Source organism: Cinclus cinclus, chromosome 1, assembly GCF_963662255.1.
Source record: "Cinclus cinclus chromosome 1, bCinCin1.1, whole genome shotgun sequence".
In the NCBI taxonomy this organism is placed as follows: Eukaryota; Metazoa; Chordata; class Aves; order Passeriformes; family Cinclidae; genus Cinclus; species Cinclus cinclus.
Window position 1 is genome coordinate 51,926,737 of NC_085046.1, and position 18,198 is coordinate 51,944,934.

At 42.1% G+C, this 18,198-nt stretch overlaps 1 protein-coding gene across 1 annotated transcript in view; it reads right to left on the reverse strand.

Annotated features, from left to right (window-relative positions):
- Positions 1-5,138: 5,138 nt before the first annotated feature.
- Positions 5,139-18,198, reverse strand: part of VOPP1 (VOPP1 WW domain binding protein) — a 61,211-nt gene continuing 48,151 nt past the window's right edge. The window contains exons 3-5 of the mRNA XM_062497798.1: positions 10,060-10,137; positions 7,913-8,049; positions 5,139-5,666 (exon numbers count right to left, since the gene is read on the reverse strand). Coding sequence (XP_062353782.1) covers positions 5,485-5,666; positions 7,913-8,049; positions 10,060-10,137 — 397 coding nt within the window. The 3' untranslated portion in view covers positions 5,139-5,484. The remainder of the gene's footprint in view (positions 5,667-7,912; positions 8,050-10,059; positions 10,138-18,198) is intronic.

Below are 18,198 nucleotides of genomic sequence, written 5' to 3' on the forward strand. Positions count from 1 at the left end.
AGCAGAGATAGATGCCAGGTCTGATCCTGTTTCACATCAACCCCCACCTCTTTTTTCCTTCATCTACACTCTGGCTAACAGAGCATGTTGGTTGTGTTAATAGAAGAAGGGCTCACAACACTTACAGGAACTGCCTGCAAACACTGGCTACCCTGGCAAATCCCAAGCCTCTGTTGTATGGACTGTTTAACTAGGGGGCTGCTGACAGGTTTTTCATTCAGTGATTATATGCATATTGGCCTTGGCTAATGTGCTTGGAATGGCTCCTGTGGGAGGCGAGTTTGGGTGGCTGGAGCCTAAAGGGAATTAAAACTTGCTAGTTTTATAAATACAGGTATATACAGACTCAGAACATCTGAATGCTGAGCAGATCCCCAAGTTGCTGGCATGTACCTGTCAAGATGATGAGCGAGTCAGCTACCTGCTCTTCTGTACCATAGCCAGCCTTCTGCCATGGTGGGGCCTAGCAGGCCTGGCACCATCTTTCTCTGCAGAATCCTCTCAGAACTGATAAGACTGGAAATGTATCAAGCTGGGAAGTGTCTTGACAGTGCATCTGCCTCATCTTCCTGACCTGACTTTCCCCGTGGCTCCTCTTCTCTGTCTGTCATAGTGTTGTGATATCTAGGTGGCCCCTTAAGGGGAGATAGAGTGTGAAGGTGGTTTCACTGAGGCATTGTCTTCAGAAATGACATCAAACTACAAATGTAGAAAATGTCTTAATATTCCCTGGTTTGCTTTGTTTGTGTGTAATAGTCCCACCTGTTGCAAAAAACAGTAGTTTTAAAAATGGAAATGCTCTTTGGGCAGAAAAAGGAAAAAAATGCTGATGTTTTGTTCTTTGGCTTTATTAGTAAAGATCAAGCTATGTGGTGGTAATTTGTGTCTTTTTTTTTTTCTTCATTGTGGTTCTCCTTCCTTCCCTCCAGCACTGTGGTTGATAGCTGTCCCACTGATCTGGACTGCTGAGCTGCTTCCCTCTCTCATAGTCCTGCAGGATTAAACACATGCCAGAGAGGGCAGATTACAAAAAAGGCAACCTTCACATTTTCTTAGCACTGCAGGTGCCTTTCCTGCTGCTGCTTCCCGGTGATTTTTAGTGTACATTGCTTAGTGCAAAGCTCTGCTTTCCTTTGTGGCCACACAGATCCCCTTGAAGCATTTGCAGCTAAAGCCAGATTCAGGATGAACTGGTTTTTAAAACACACGTACAAAATCTCTGTCCAGCTGCATAACAGCTGTTTCCTAACTTTGAGGAAGTTTGAAATATTCCTCTAGCTAGGCTTTAACAGAAAGCAACATCAAGTATGCTGCAGGCAAGAGGTAGTATTTTTGTTTCACAAAGCCCCTTGTGCCACTCATAGCCATCTTTGCCACTAAGAGAAGCTGCTGCTTTTCGTGGAGGGAGATGGTCTGGTCTGTAGGTAATCTGTAAAAATTCAAATGTAGGTGGATAACTGCACTGGGGCTTTTCTAGCACAGCCTCTAATATCTAAATAGCACATGAGAGGTGGAAGAAGTGCTGTGTGTTACCTCAGAGCTAGGCACCACTGTGCTGCCTGAGCACTGCCCAGCAGGATGTTTGATGCAGCAGCCTTTCCTAGTGAAACTTCACTTCTTTTCCCCTGTGTTTTCACTGGTTTCATATCAATTCACAGTGAGGGCCACTGTGATTTGTGCACAGGGACCTGACTTTAAACCACTTCCTGTCCTTGACATCTACAAGTGGATTGTGGTAAATCCAGCTTGTTGCTGTTTAGGCAGCAGGAGTGAAGCAGAGTGAGACAGGTAACAAGACATCCATCCTTCTGACATCTCACTGTTTAAGCTAAAATAACAGATTTGTGCAGGAAGGCAGGGCTACTTGTCACTGTTCCCTCTGCCTCCTCTGCTGTCCCCTTCACCTTGCAGCACATGGCAGATTGGAACAGGGCTGCAAGTTGCACCTCTCATCTTTAATTGCCTTATTATCTAGCAATTGCTTTGTAAAAGCTGTCTCATGCTGGATCTTACCCTGCGTGGGGTCTCTGTAGTAATTTCCCTGCCAAACAGTACAAACTGCACTAGCAGCTCAGCTCCTAGTGACAGGGGATCAGAGGGGAGGGCTCCCACAGATGCAGGGCCTATAAAGGCATCCTGGCTCACCTACTCAATTAGCAGTGTTAGATCAGAAAAAGAAGATAGGCTTCATTGTCTGAAAAAGTGTTCCAGCTTCTTGGCTAACCTGTATGCCAAAAAGTGATGTTTTGGATGTATGTATACGAAGCTAACCATTCTGCGGTTTTGGAGTTGGGTTTTTTAAAGCAGGGAAGAAAGAATACCTCCTTTGCTTCTTCACATGGTCTGAACACCTTTTTGGAAAATACAGTCCCAGCTGTTTGTTGTTACATAAGTGTAAGCCATCACAGAGGCTCCAAAGGAAAAAAACAAAAAACACCCACAAAATGTTATCACTATATTATCACTTCTGAGAGTGATGAAACACAGGCCCCACCAGAGTTACATTCAGAGTAAACCAAGAGTGTCTGGTGGTGCCTCTTCTCATAAAGCTGCATAGTTAGAGATTTCAGCAGAAGGGTACTGACCCCCTTTCCATTCTTCCTGCTGCCAAGCCACAGGAGCAGAGACCTCAAAGGTGTCCTTCCCTGCCTGGTTCCTGCCTCCTCAGAGATACACCAGACACATTTTGGGGATGCACAACTGAAGAAAGGACCTCAAGGGGTTACACTGCTTATGTTCCTGGCTCCTCACCCAGGTTCACTGGCTCCACTAAAGCATCTCCATTCGGGCCAAGCCCTGCCAAGGGGTTTAACCCCCCCGGACCAAACCTCACTGCAAGAACCAGGAGATACATGCTCAAGACACAAAAATTGCCTTCCTGAGGTAGATGGGGAGATCTCAAAGGCCACCTGGGAGTCACACTGGTCCAGTACCTCTAGGAAGGGGCAAGGGAGTGCTCCACACGTCCCCAGGGCTCCCAGCCATGACAACCAACCTTATTTTGCAGTTAAAACACCACCCTGCCTCATCAGCAAGGCTCCAAAACCTCTCATGTTTGAGAGAGGATGCAGCAGCTGCACCCAGAGAATCCCAGCAGATAAAGCACCAAACCCCCATGGGGAAGTTCACGTAAGCCAAGATGCAGCACCTAGCAGCTCCTAGGGCATCACCACTGTCAAAGTAAAATCTTGTTGGAATTGGCAAGAAAACTAGAGGAAAGGCATGTAAACGATTTGCAATTAATGCATATGGATGCCCAGAGAGGTGTTGTGTTTTCAAGAAAAGACCAAGCAAGTTTGATAGCAGAGAATTCCCTGTGTTGTACGAGGTAGTGTCATCCATCAACACCAGGAAATAAACAAGCCAGACTTGAGGAAAACTTCACCTGAAGTTGAATTTCACTGTACAAAGGCTTCTATTCAATGTGTCCAGGACAATGCCAGCTGTCATAGATACATTTCATAATATAAAAGGACTTAAGAACATCTTTTAACATGAGGTCTGTTGCCATTTCTATTGACAGAAAAAGGTTGGAATTACTTTTAAAAAATTATGTTTTGCAAACACAACCATACTCAATGACATACACAGCTTTTATACTTCAAGTGCAAGCTAATTTAGAAAATACATACAGTTGTGATGTGCAGATGGACCTCGTATTAATCTATAAAATGTACTTTTTTGTTATCTGAAGTATCCCTCAAGCCTAAGACCGAACACACAGAAGTACTTTGCTTTGTCCCTTATTAGGATGCACAGTAAGGAAAGCCTTGGTTACAATTTCACCCAAGTCAGGAATGAACTCCTCCAGTGCTAGCTCTGCTCCAGATGGCTGCTGACTCCATCAGCAGAAGCAACGGCTCTTAAAAGTTTTTCTGTTAGACACTCATATTCTGTACACCAAAAGGGATGTTTTGCAAGTCCAGCTTGACACCTAGAAACAAGTTCTCAGAAGCCACTGGCACAGAACAACAGCGTAATAAAGCTTTGGCTTCCTGTGCAACACAGGTCTTCAGATTACTCCAAACTACCTCAGTGAGACCTCTGTGCCCTGGGTGGTGTCACACAGGAGCATTCACCTGGTACCCAAAAGACCACATGGGCCTCCTTACCCTCAGCTATGTTATTTTTCAGCAGCAGGAGGCAATGGCATCTTTTTTTTTCTCACAGCTCAGTGACATGACTGAATATACACAAAGGCAGAAGGTCCCATTAGTACAAAGTCATGTTTCAGAGCAACTTCAAATTTTTGCTAGACATGGATGGATGTGAAAGCCCTGACAGGCAAAGGGGCTCTGTGTTTATTTGAAGATGTTCATTTGTGGTCATTCAGAGAGCTGGTCATGAGCACTCACAACAAAATGCATGAAGAGCTAAGAGATATTAAAAGCCAAACCACCTGTGCATCAGGTGGAAGAATGCTGTTAAGAACCTGTCTAAAAAAGTTATTATTTTTCTGACCAAGAGAGGAGAGCAGATTCACAGATCTGTCACCTAAGATGACAGCTTTACTTTGTACTCTTTGTGGCAGCAGTACGCCTATAATGAAAGATACTATTTCTCAGAGACTGAACTCCCATCAACACTAAAGAGAGTAAACTTGTACCTATGCTCCCATCCCTTCTTACTGTAAATATTTTCCAATTTAGGGAAGAAAACTTATGTCTTTCTTATGTGTTTCGAACTGGTCTATCAAGAGGCACAAGTAGCTCTGAGGCTTTAACACCTTCTTTTTGTGCCAACATCTAGGTCATTTTGTTTCATACAATCTCAACACTGTTAAAACAAGGGGAGACAAGATGCTGATCACACAGACAAAGTCCAGGTGATGGACAAGAAAGACAAGTCCCAGTCCTCAATTTTGGATGCATCATTTAAAGTAACAACTCCCTTTTTTCTAGGGCACTTGGCAAAGCCCCTGCCATGACTCAGCCAATACTGGTACTCTAGTCACAGTGACTTTTATCAGAGCATCTTTCTGTTTTACATCAGAAAGAGATGGTAGTCACAGTTTCTGGTAAAATCATTGCCCTGTTGCTTCTACCTTTATCTTCTTTCTCTGTTGTTTCCCTTAGCTGAGGGCATTTCTGCTATGGGGTCTTAGGAGGCTGCACATCACCCTGGAGTTGCAAGAACTGCTATCAGTAACCTGCCATGACGCAATTAAAACCTTGATTGAAATGAACAATAAATAAAGAGAAAGACATACAGGTTTTAAATATAGGTTTCCATTAAAAGCATTACAAAGACAATGTCTCTCATTTTGAAGACGAAGAAAAAATCCACTTCTACTAAAAAAAAGGAAAAAAGAAACAAAAATTTAAAAATCACCCCTTTGCAAGTAACTTTAATGAGGAAAGGTGTGGGGAAGGGAAGGAGAGAAGACTTGGAGAACTAGCAAGTGTTCAAAAGGGCAGGTGCCCTCCATCTTGGTCATTCTGCAATTGCATCTTCTCACACAGTCAGGTCAGAGAGCCAGAGTCCTCATGTGGAGGATTTCACCACCTGCTCATAGGGGGGAGGTGGTGTGTTGCAATAGGAAGGTGGGGGTGGGTAAACCGGGTTTCCTTGTGGGGAATTGGGCTGGACGTGGAAAGCCATAGCCATGGGATTCATCACAGGTCCACCTGGATCTGTGTAATACGGCACTCCGGGTTGTTGTGACCCTGAAAGAAACAGAAGGAGAGAAAAGGTATCAGCAAGAGCAGAGGCATCACGTTGTGCTCTCCCAGGGCCTGTGCTCTGCATACTCAGACGAGGGCTTTCAAAATGTTCATCAGAGCAAAGACAAGGAGTATCTTTCTCCCTTCCAGAAAAAAAACCAGGCTGGCAGAACTGCATTCACCTCTTCAGATACTATCAGAAAGTTTCAGTTTTGCATTCAATGGCAATCACTTAGTGAAACAAAGGGCACGACTGCCCCAGGCAACTACTATTTGAAAGGGAAAACTGAGCCCTGTTCAGTTGCTCTGACAGAAAAGCTTTTCTGTCTGCACAGAACACTGGCCAAAGGAATCTCTACTGTGGCCCTGACTCAAGTGTCAAGTCTTCCAAAAGGACTTCAGAGATTATTTTGTGGTGTCCTGGATCTGTGGATAAGACAGAGTGAAGCTCAGATGGATAATTTCCCTCCTAGGAACAATACAGTTTAGAGGTGAACGGCATGAAGCAAAGAGCCAAGCTGTCGACAGTTACTGCTGGCTAACACAATGGGACAAGATTACTTTGCATAGATTCAGTTTAGGAAATTACATCGGAGCCTGCAGGGACAGGGAAAGAAAGTGTATGGCCAAACCCAAAATTCCTTGGCTATGACACACAAGGAGTAACAGAGATTGCTGCTGTAAGAACAAAGCTGGTGTGTAACCCTCCTCAGATATCAGTGGGTCGTAGAAGATGACTTTAATGCAACTGAAGTCAAAGACTATCTCAAGCTAGTTTAGTCTGTTTAAATAAAGATGGACTGGGACAAAAGTCATGGCTAAGCAACAGGTTTTCTTCTTTTGGTTCCAGTCTGTGTTTCCTATAATGACACAGCTTCTAAGGGATATTCCCCTCCCATTCTCCCAATCAGGGTCCCAGAAAAGCATTCCCAGCAGATGCTGCTGTCTCTGCAGGGAATGAGTGAGACGGAAGGAGTCACATTCTGAGGGCTCCACCTCAACAGTGAGACTACTGGTACCAAACATAGAAGAGTAACTAGTGGAAAATGGGAGCTTGCTTCTTGACTGGTAATTCTCATTGCTTTTGCTGTTAAATATTTCTAGATCGGTAGAAAAACAAACAATCAAACAAACAAACAAAAAAACCAAACAAAAAACAAACAAACAAAAAAGTAAAATAAATGGTGGGGTTAGGTCAGAGCCCAAAGCTTTTAAATAACAGTAATAATAGTCTGGAAGCAGGTGCCATAATCAGGTCATCAAAAAGCCTGTGCTTATTTTATATTTGCCCACAATTTATCTTCCATGAAGCACCATGAAAGAGTAAAACTGTGTTCTACATTTAAATCTGGTGTTTATCAATCCAGCCAAAGACACTCCCTATTCACATAAACTCAAGGCTATTTTCCAGGCTTAAAAATATTAGTCCAGTTGGTTTGGCTCCCTGCCAGTTGAAAAATACTCTGTTCAGTCAAGGAGAAAAACAGATGCAGATGCAGAATGGGAACTCTGAAAAAAACCCTTAGGATTTTAAACAAGAAAGGTTAATAAAATATCAGTGTCTGTAACATTTTTTTTAACCATTTAGGCCTAGGAAAATTCCCAACTGCAACTAGCTACCAGAGTAGAAGAAATTACAAACTTCAAAAGCAGTTTTATTAGAGGAGCCCTCACTAGGTAGGTCCTCCTGATGCTGACAGTTATTATGACTTACCAGAGAGACAGCAATCAGACAAACAAGGGGAAAAAGGCCATTTTGCCATAGAAAGACTGCAGCTGATGGAACACTGAAGGCAAATCAAAAATACTTGCAAGATGGCCAGATTGTAGAAGAAAATGCTAGGCATTCCTTCACCTCTGCCAGATATTATCAATTATATTTAAAACTCTTTCTTCCTGTGACTGTTGAATTTGGACACCAATCATTTTGTCTACACTGCAAAGGCAGAGCTTGCTAGCCTCCTTCCATGCATGGACACACACCTGTAAAGTATTAGGAACCAAAACTGACCTGAAAGTTCTTACATCCCACGTGTTTCAAAACCACTTCTGTACACTGCAGCTGAATTATGCTGTTGGAAAGGCTGAAGACATCACTCACTGTAGGAGGTGGCTGCATGTTTTAGTGCAGTGCAATCCCTTGTACAAATCACAGTTTCCAAAAAACAATGAAACAAAAGCTCAAAACCCACCCTTTTTAAGTGCCTTTGCCAAAGAAACCAGTGAAACTTGTATGAGCAGTCTCTGACCTGATGCAGTGTTGACTGGTTGTCTGGTGTAAGACACATTAAAAGTAGGTTCTTCTACTAATGGAGGAGGGTACATGCGCCTCCGGATAAAGAAACCAGCTCCGCAACAGAACAAAACTCCCATCATCAAAAGGAACCTAAGCAAAAAGAAGAGGGAAGTCAAAACCTGCACATTCAGGCAGCATTTAAATCCAGAATGCTCACTGAGAATACATCAGCCTACAACTTTTAACAGGTTTCTTAAATAGATTGCCTCTTGAGAGCAGGTCTGTCATTTGGAATAGCTCTCATGAAGCACTTACGGATTTATTATGGACATCTTCGGTGATTAGTACTATTGTCAATGTTCTCTGGCGTGTAACTCAAAAGTAAAAACACCTGAACTTTTCAAAAGTTTAGGTTTCACACCTGACCTTAGCCACTGGGATGCTAAATTGAAATTCCAGGTCAGTACAGTTCCAACTGCGCATCTTGGATGCAGACCCCAGGCTTACAGCATCTAGGCTGCTCAGGATGTTTGTGGGGTACAGAGAGGAATACTATTCTGCATTTGCAATTAAAAGAAGAATTTTAGATATTCTTAAATTAACTCAATATTTTAATTTCATCTCCCATGGGAAATATGGTAGCTGGCACTTAAGCCAGAAGACTGAAGCATTCAGTACTGATGGCGACAAACTTTTGTGCCTCCTATATAGGAAATCCCATTCTACATAAAAAAGACATAATTTAGCTACCATTCTCCTCCTCTCATCATCTTTCCCAACCTCACTAAACTGTGCTCATCATTTCCTTTCCATGGTGTGGTGGAAACAGGAACATGCACCAAGGGCACATCAGATTTTGTTCTTCGGACAGTGGCTTTCACTGTGTTTCCTTGATCAGTTATCCAGTGACTCATGCAAGCTCCTGTAAATAGGAATGGTTCTTCTGCTTGTAACTGCAATCTTGTTTCATGGCTTTTTACTGGAAGACAATGACAACTGTGCTTTATTGGAAGGGAAAGCAGTTGGCCAGAGGCAAGCCTATACACAATGCTTATCTCCTCTGGAGAATTCCCAGGTGTCTGAGAGGAAGAGTGTGGTGCAGCCGGGCAGCAAGAATTCTTTCATGCAAAGGCTAAAACTCTGTTCTTGTTTCTACATTAGAAATGAGAGCAGAAGGAGATTCTTTTTCCCTGAGCCAATATTAATACATTCCCCTTTGGCAGTGTTCCTGCAAAGGATTTTTTTCTGAACAGTAAAACAGAGATTTATGATGTCACCCTAGAGATTGAGATAGAGAGTTCTTCACTTTTTTCAGTAAGGATTGTACACTGAAATCCCACAGTCAGCTTTGGGAAATCTCTTTATTACAGTATACATCAGGCTTCTGTTTTCCACTGTTTATTTGTTTCAGTTTTGAAGGCTTTTTTTTTTTAATCAGTCCTCAAATTCCATATTAAAATGTCTGAAATCAGGTTTTCTAGGAGAGTCTTGGCTTTCTCTCAACTGTAATGAGAAGGTTTTATTCAGGTGCTTTCTTAAATTCCTCTCCAAAAGGAATTTACCTTATTTTTTCATTATGCATATAACAGTGATTAGTTTAAGCTTTATCCAGATTACTTAGCTGCTGGTTTCACAAGCTCAGTCTTTCTGCCTTGCTTTCCTTTGCTGTCATCTCCAGTGAAATACTCATAGTCATAAATGTACTTCTCTTCCTTTTTAATTGAAGCCTCAATTCAGCTGGCAAGAATATATTAAACCCTACCTAAAAGCACAATCCTGCTTATATGATCCTCTTTTAAAACCGAGTGCCAAAAAAAAAAAAAAAGGAAGAATGTCACTGCTTGGTATACCTGGGACAGCCATAAAGAATTCAGAAATTCTGGATAAAAGTGGAAGCACTGCTTGTACAAAGCAGCAGGATGCAGTAGCAGGAAAGGTCAGCCTGACATGATTAACTTCCTTTTTTGGTGTTTTCTTACTACATCAGGAGAATTTTTACCAAAAAAAAACCCCAAAATCCATGCATTTCTGTGTACACATATATTTTCCTACATACTTGCACCTACTGTACTTTGAAATAACAGGGCTGGCAATACCCTGATTTAAGTCCAATCAACAAGACTAGGACAAACACAAAATTCCCAAATTCCCTGGACCTACCAAAAATACCATAGTCGCTGGATAGAGAGAGCTCTTACACAGCATCTTGAGCCACAGCAATCCTCATAGGAGCGACATCTGTGGAGAAATAAAGAGACAGGGGTGTTAGAGGAGTGGTTGTCACTGAGATTAAAATGGCATCCCCAACCCTGACACCATTCACACCCCGACCAGTTTAGGAACAGACACCCTTGGCTGGATAAAGTTGTCAATCATATACATGGCACAGCTCTATCCCTATTCAGGAACTTTTTCCATGTTATTGAAACTACCTTCCTATATACTTAACCTCAAACCACCTGAAAAAGACTGAATATGGAGTTCAATTCTATATAAAAAAGGGTAAGTTGTAAAGAAAAACAGTATCACTGTGTTTTCTTTCACAGTAAATGAACACTGCAGACCCCCAACGGATGTCTGGAGTTTTTTTCACTGGAACAGACAAGAACTGCCAGAACAAAACTGCCAGATCACCCTTCCTTGGAAAACAGCAGCTTCCAAGCAGAGAAATCACTGAGTGCAGAGAAAATTCCAATTCTACCATTATTTGCAAATTTTATGCCCTCTTTTCCTTCTCAGAAGTTGCACTGGACCACAGCTGCCAACAACTCCCATTATTAAAGCAGCCTTTCCTCTAAAAAACCCCCACACTTCAAATTAATATTTCCTACCCGCAGAACATTTTAAAGGTATTACAGCACGAAACATTGTGAGCATGAGGTACCACTTCATGAAAAGCAAGCACATACATTAAGGGCAACCTCTGAACAACTCCTATGGTAACTCCTATTCCCACACCAATGAAGTCTACTTAGTAGGGAAAAGGACCAAGTTAACACAGAATCTATAGTATGTTACAGACTTGGATGAAAATAAACAAATTAGCATATCCACATACAATAAGAAAAGAGGAGGTGACCACAGCTGGATTGATCTTCTTAAGGGTGTTCACATCTGTGTGCAGAATTCACATATTTATTTAAGCATCTGATCTTGGACGGATTGCTCAAATGCATGACTGTGCTCCCGTATTTGTATGCAAACTAAAACCATGTCAGTTGAATAACTGTACAGACAATTACACATTTACATGCTCAATTAACAAAGCTTCACTTAGAAAATACATTGTCATGTAGGCTTCAACCTCAACTGGGGCCAGAGGAGGATGCTCTATGGATACATAATCAGTTGTTTTGCAAGTGAAAACAGTTACATGCTCTTCTGATGACAAATAAGTAGGGTTTATTCAGTCAAGCCAGAGGATCTGACATGATCATCATGGCAATGTTCATTAACAGACTCAGGCACCCAGTTTGAGACTTAAGCTGAGAAAGTTGCTCATACCAAAAGAGAAAACACCCACTTGGCTGTCATTGAACCTGAAAGTGACTCATCTGCAATTTTTCTTCTTTAAAGCTTCCCAAGACCCTGACAACTGCTCATACTCAAAGCTACCAAACCTCATATAACTACTAACACAACTTAGCAAGTCAGCATTAACTTCAGTCCCCCTGGGACCAAGAAATTAAGTATTCCTCCATGCTTCCGCAGTGGTTTAATCCAGCAGGAGCTTTTAAGACATATGTTGAAGTCAAGGACAGATTCAGGTTCCTTACAAAATGGGCTGGAAGCTGTTGCTTTCTGTTACACCAGTGCTCATGGTACCCCTTTGCTCTTCAACATGCTTTGGTTGGAGCACTGAATCCATGGTGATGGGTACTTGCTCCCTTGGCTGATGCTGCAAAGCAAGGATTTTGTTGGGCCAGAAGAGTAGAGAAGAAACAGAGCCCATAAATCTAGAAGCCCTTCTTGAGTCCATTATGCAAAAGCAGAAGAAGGATTTTTGGAATGTGAGCAGACTTTATCTCTGCCTCCACACACTGCTCTGTCAGTCCAGACACCTACATATGACCACACACAGGATGGAGGGTGAAGGCACTATTTCCCAGAGCCCCAAGAGCTTCACTTAAACAGAGAGGTCACAGACTGCACACACACCTCCCCCATGCCCATCCATGCCTTGCTTATTTTGCACCTGTTTTCTCCAGAGCCAGAAGAGATGGGAAATGGCTATTTTAAAATATATAATTATGGTCATTCAAACCACCAAAATTAAAGGAGCATCTGTAGAGGAATACAGTACCTCAATCTACATTTTTTCTGTAAGTTATCTGGGTTATGAGTCAGCATCATTTTAAAGTCTCGATGGCTTAGCTTTTATTCCTGCAAAAGAAGGCTAAAGCACCAGCTGGAAAACAGAAAGGCTACACTGCTGAATATTTATGAAGTTCCTGAGACCACTGACTGACAAGCAAACAGGCCATCAAAGAAATTTCAGGTGACTGAACTTTCAAATGGTTGAAAACATGATGCAAAGAATGGAGGAGCCTCTCATCCTGGCTCCAATTCCTGGCAGTCAGTAAGCTTTCTGAGCCAGTTCATCCCAGGCTGAGCACTGCATTTGCTGGATAGATCCGTGAAAATAAACCAGGACCACAATCTTCACAAGCCTTTGATATCTGACACTGGCAACTTTGTCACTTTGTACCATAAAACCAAACAGGTGCTTCATTCTGTGTGCCTGTGAGAATGGACACATGTACCCATATGTAGCAGCCTGAAAACAATGTTGGAATCAAGGATGATGCCAACCTGCTGTTTGTACTCCTTCGGTAACAGCACCAAAAAGGACTGGAAGAGCAAACATTCCATTTGTTGATACTGCCATGAGGCTACAGCAAAAGTTCCGCTGATCTCTTGTTCTTGATTCAATGCACTATGGAAAAACAACACAACTCCTGACAATATTGATCCCAGTTACATGACAACTCACTCACAAAAGCCGTATTTATTAGCTGGCAAAAGTCAACAACAAAATCAGCTTATTAATAGAGTAACATGAAAGCTTAAGTATAATCAGTCTTTGATGTACTATCTCTCACTGCTTGATGACAAATCACAGCAGAATTAAGACCCTGGTTTATTACAAAAAACCCATATTTAAGTACATGCACATATATTTATTGAATTGGTATGCATTTTCTTTAAATTGAGCTCATGCTTTGGCTTTGCTTTACAAGGAAAGACCAACGTGTCCAATGCCAACTGAAGCAGAATGAGCCTTACTATCAATCAAAACTGGACCGAACACATCTCCAGAAGACTTTTCTAAAGTCAATTCCCCTCTTTTCACAGATCAGTGATGATCCCAAGAACTGAATGGCAGAACTAAGGCAATGTTCATTTCCTTGATCAAAAATTAACCTATGACACAGTACAAGACATAATTAGTTGCTTTGCTAATCTACAACTTCACCAAGAATACAGTCTCTCTTTCAAAAACTGTCTGCAATGGGATTTATGATTTAGAAGGTACATCTTTTCATTCATAATTCAGTGGAATGAAAGGACTGTATGTGCATTTCCAATGTCTTGAACTGCTGGCACACCGAAAAACTGCTGTTACCAGTCAAAGTTACACAGTGTGTCAGTTTACAGGGACAAGATTTCTCTATGGGCTCACACTTAAATCATGGCACTGAAGTTTCTTCCTTCATGGACAAGCAAAGCATAGAGTTTCACATAAAAATATATGGTATGACCCAAACCTTACAAACCAACTCTTTACTTGCATGTGTTCTGTGGCTAATAGCTGTTCAATTAAATGGTCCAATGGCTCTTCTCCAATTATACCTGCATCTACACAGTTGAACAAATCCCTTCCTAGAAGAGCTGCTGCAGCAAACAGCTGCATTCTCTACTACCACTACATCTTTGAAATATAAGCTGTATTCTTCTCAGGTTTTTTCTTTCAGTGTTTTGCATCATATGGGCCAAAACCTGATTTAACATTTAAGATGTTTGATTAGTAATATATTTTGGAAGACTGAAGCAAAACATAAATTGTCAATCCACATGTAGTGGCAGAAATCCTACTGTAGATAGAGACAGAGGATGAGCAGGTAAAATAAAACCACAACCCTGCATCAACAACCAGATATTGTAAACTGCATCATCTCTAACCTCATCTTGTTCTGAAGACAAGCCTGATGTGAATTCCAAAAAAAGGTCACCAGTCATAGGTTAAATGATTATGCACATATCTGTAAATTCTATGATACGAACTGGGATTCACTAAAACACAAGAAGCACTGGCAGTTTTGGAGTGGGGGGCAAGAAAACTAAAGGGAGTCAGAGGACTATGTAAATGAAAATACAGCAGTAGACAAAAGCTGAGAACAAAAAGGAAACATTTTGGGGGTTGGTATAGCATTAGATGAAGCTGAGGAAGTGCTAGATGCAGCCCTAATACTGGCATGGGCAAGAGACCAGAAAGAGTTGTAAGAACTGTAAGGGATGAACTGCTGAGGCTGGGTCATCTCCAGGAAGATTCAATGTTGAGCCCTCAAAGTCAAAAGGTTCAGGTCTGCCCCCATGGAACAGATGAGAGCAGACAGCTGAAGTGCGAATACACATTTACTTGTTCTAAAACAAAGAAAGTTTTAAAATTAAATAATCTAATCTGCTTGCAGCTCAGCTGTCAGGATACAATGATGCTGAACAGAGAAAAAACAAGTCTTGAAACATAAAGAAAAAGCAGACAATCACCACAAAGTGACTAGCAGAAACAATTCTGATGAAGCTCCAAGTTGTGATTGTGCTATCAAAGAGGAGTGATGTCACTGAGGTACATTGCTACAAGACTGAGACCTGACAGATGAAAAATGGGGAAGATCAACTGAAGGTGCACCATGTACCTGAGAAAGAGTTATTTTTATACCAAATTTACTTAGACTTCTATTAATTTCTGACATTCCATAAGTGCATTTCCATCTTTCCATAAAAAGCAGTCTTCAAGGCGAACCCATTGCCTGTAGTACTGTCTAAGGAAAGACAAAGGCTATTGGCTGCAGACATGGGGAAGACCACCACACAATGGAGGGGTTACCCCAAGGAATCTATTTTGCTACAGGTGCCCACAGAACATGGAAACCAAAACAGAGTCCAATTCTGCATTCAGGAGTCACACCTTAGTAACATTTTTTGAGTCCCAAAGTGGTTTCATCTCTCTCCAGAAAGATGCTGCAACAGAAAGGCCACATCCTTCCACTGGTATTCACTCAAGTGCTTGAGGAGCAGTAAGATAGGCAAGGTCTTTGGCTGCTGCAGGGAACATCTGCATTCCAGCCTCGGTCTTAGGGTCATTTGTGTCTCCTTGGCCTAATTTTCAGCAGACACGATTCCACCACAATCGCCTGTAGTTACACCTGTAGGTTCTCAGCACCCAAAATCATTTATCTTCTTATAAATAGCAAAGACCTCTCAGCATATGAAATAACAGTGCCTTGTAAAACACAAGTCTGATAAGTATGAATAAGTTTATTATAATAAATACAGCTGCTTTGTAGATGAATGAGCTGTGACCTCAGTGCACATCTGTACTTGAGAGTAAAATCACTGCTACTGGTACCAAGGAGAGCACTAGAGAGATATTTAGCCAGGTACTTGGTAAATCACACAGCCCTTAACTACATACAAAAAAGTAAGATGGAAAAGAAAGGAAAAAGGCTGTCAGGTAACTTTTTTCTACAAAGTAGAAACAACTAGAGACAGAAACAATATTTTCTCAGATTAGAGTCCTTTGTGTGCTTTGACACAACTAAAATCTCCCGAAAGACAAGATATTTGGCTCCTGTCCTTCACACAGATGTGAAAAACAAGAGCAGGCAACAGCTGAAAAAGGGCTTATTTCTCAATTACTCCTTAGGTGAAGAGCCTGTAAACACCATCTCTGTGCAAGAACTCAGCAGAATACAGAAATCCTCCCCTACTTCTGATGGGATGAGAAGTATTTGCTCAGGTGCTCCTATCAAACCAATCCTTCTCACAATCTTCTGCTACCCAAAGGTTTACCATAACCCCAGCCCTCTCTTCCCAGATCCCAAGAAAACAGCCACCCTACAGAGGAACTCTCTTTGCTGTCTGCAAAAGTACCACTGCATGGCTTTCTGGCCAGCATATATCCATCTAGAAATTTTCTCTGCTTCCCTTGTGGCAGAACCTAGAAAGAATTGCAGTGACTTGGGCAGTATATGGAGCCTTAAACAGTATTTTTCAACACAGGCTGCAGGCTTTTCTTTCACAGAACAAAGAGGAACATTGCTTAAGGCTCTGACAAAAGTAAGCCACAGATAATGTGTATGACAATTTTGAATTTTCTGGAGGTGGAATTGTAAATTTCTCGTATTAATGGGAACAAGGACTTCTAGTTAATCATCAGTCCCCTTATTAAACAGATGATTAGTCTTTCATCCCTCAAACTGCTCCCAGTGGGTGGGCAGTCCTACTGCATCTCATCCCTGCTTTGGGAAATCATAAGCAGTCTGCTGGCAGGGGGCGATGGGTATCCAAGAATTTGCAGTCTGCCTCAATTTAAGACACTAACACATAGTAAACCTTTCTTCCTGCACCAAGCCACTGCATGATCAAATGCAGAGAAGCAGTAAGGGGTAGTAATGGCCAACTGTTAAGTGTCATCAGGTCTTTCAAAACTTTAATTCAGGGTCTCCCTACTTAGAAAGGATTAGAACTTCAAGATTACTTAGGTGTCAGATGCACTTTGACACTGTCCACTAGAGCTCAAACCAGGTGCAACCCTTCCCATCCCACAGACAGGAAGCCAGAAGAAACTGATTCTAAGTCTCTCATTAGGGTTCTTGCCTGAGACATGGAAGAATTAAGACCTGATGAGTATTTAAAATCAAACACCCTCCACAGGACAAAGTGAGGCTCCCTCATGGTAAGTCACAACTATGGTCATCACATCCTCTGGAAATGAGAAGGGGATGGGACTGGATTCTGTGCTCAGCCAGGGGAGGGTCTGGTCTCAGAGGAGTACCACTAGAAAACAGAAGATGCCCTCTTTTCCTCTTTCCTCACCTTTCTCAGAATTAGCTGCCTATAGCTGGTCAGTCTCCAACTCCCTAATCATCCCAAACTTTAAATCTGAAATTAGATCCAACACCTGCCGGGGTTCCCCTGGTCTTTCTGATCTGCCTCAGCCAGCTGGGGTCAAAGAGGGATTTTTATCCGGCATGGACAAAGGCAAAAGATTAGAGGAGGCTCTCCTTCACAGGATGATCCAAGTTTATTGGCCTGAAGAGTTCCAGGGAGAAGAGAAAGAGCATGGAGAATGCGGAGTATTTTCAACCCCAACTCAGGGGACGTGGAACCCCGGATCACAGCCACTCAGGGCTGGCCAAGGGGAAAAGGGAGGGGTTAAGGGGAGGGGAGAATCACGTTACAAACCGAGAGGGGAAACAAAACAAACCATCTTCAGTGCAACACAAAACCATAAACGTGCATTACAACAAACACCTGTTTCATGGCCTGTGAAGGTTGAGATATTAAACTCCTCTCCAGGACCTACTCCTAGCAAGTTGAACTGGGTGTTAATTTGGCAGTTTAATTCACCCCAGATTGCTTTAGATAACTGATTCATTGAAGAAAATTCTAGTTTGTTGCAAGGCACCTGCCTGCTGGGTAACTCTAGCCTCTTATTTGAAGCAAGGAGTAAGCCACCTCAAGGGCACTGACTTTTGGAGCTAGTTGTGACATTTTGCATTGTTATTGTTTAAGGCCTCACCTACAACTAGTAGTTGGAAGGGATACCAAGTCCAGCAAGAAGAGCCTCTAGCACTACACTGGCAGTGGAAGTCATCTGTGGACAAACCAGAGAGTGGGAGATGTCATTACCCTAACTTCAGCACAGCTTTCCACACTATCTCCCTCAAAATTCTCATAACCAACTGCAGACCTTACAGTCTGGACAGGCATGCAGGAAAATGGGTTAAAAAAAACACAAACAGAAACATCATGGTGAGGCTCGGAGGGCAGGGGATAATGGGTCACCCTCCCTATGGGTGGGTCCTTCACTGACTCAGTGACATCAGCCATAGTATATCTATTGCTGTGGACACTTGCCTACCACTCATACTCAAAAATATTCCTGCTGTTTTATAAATATGCCATGAAGCCTGACAAGGAGAGGATTAGAAACATGCATCTCGAATTTGCCACCTCATTTAAAGCCCCAGTATGATGGTAGCTAACAACTGAAGGAAAAATAAACAGAAAATA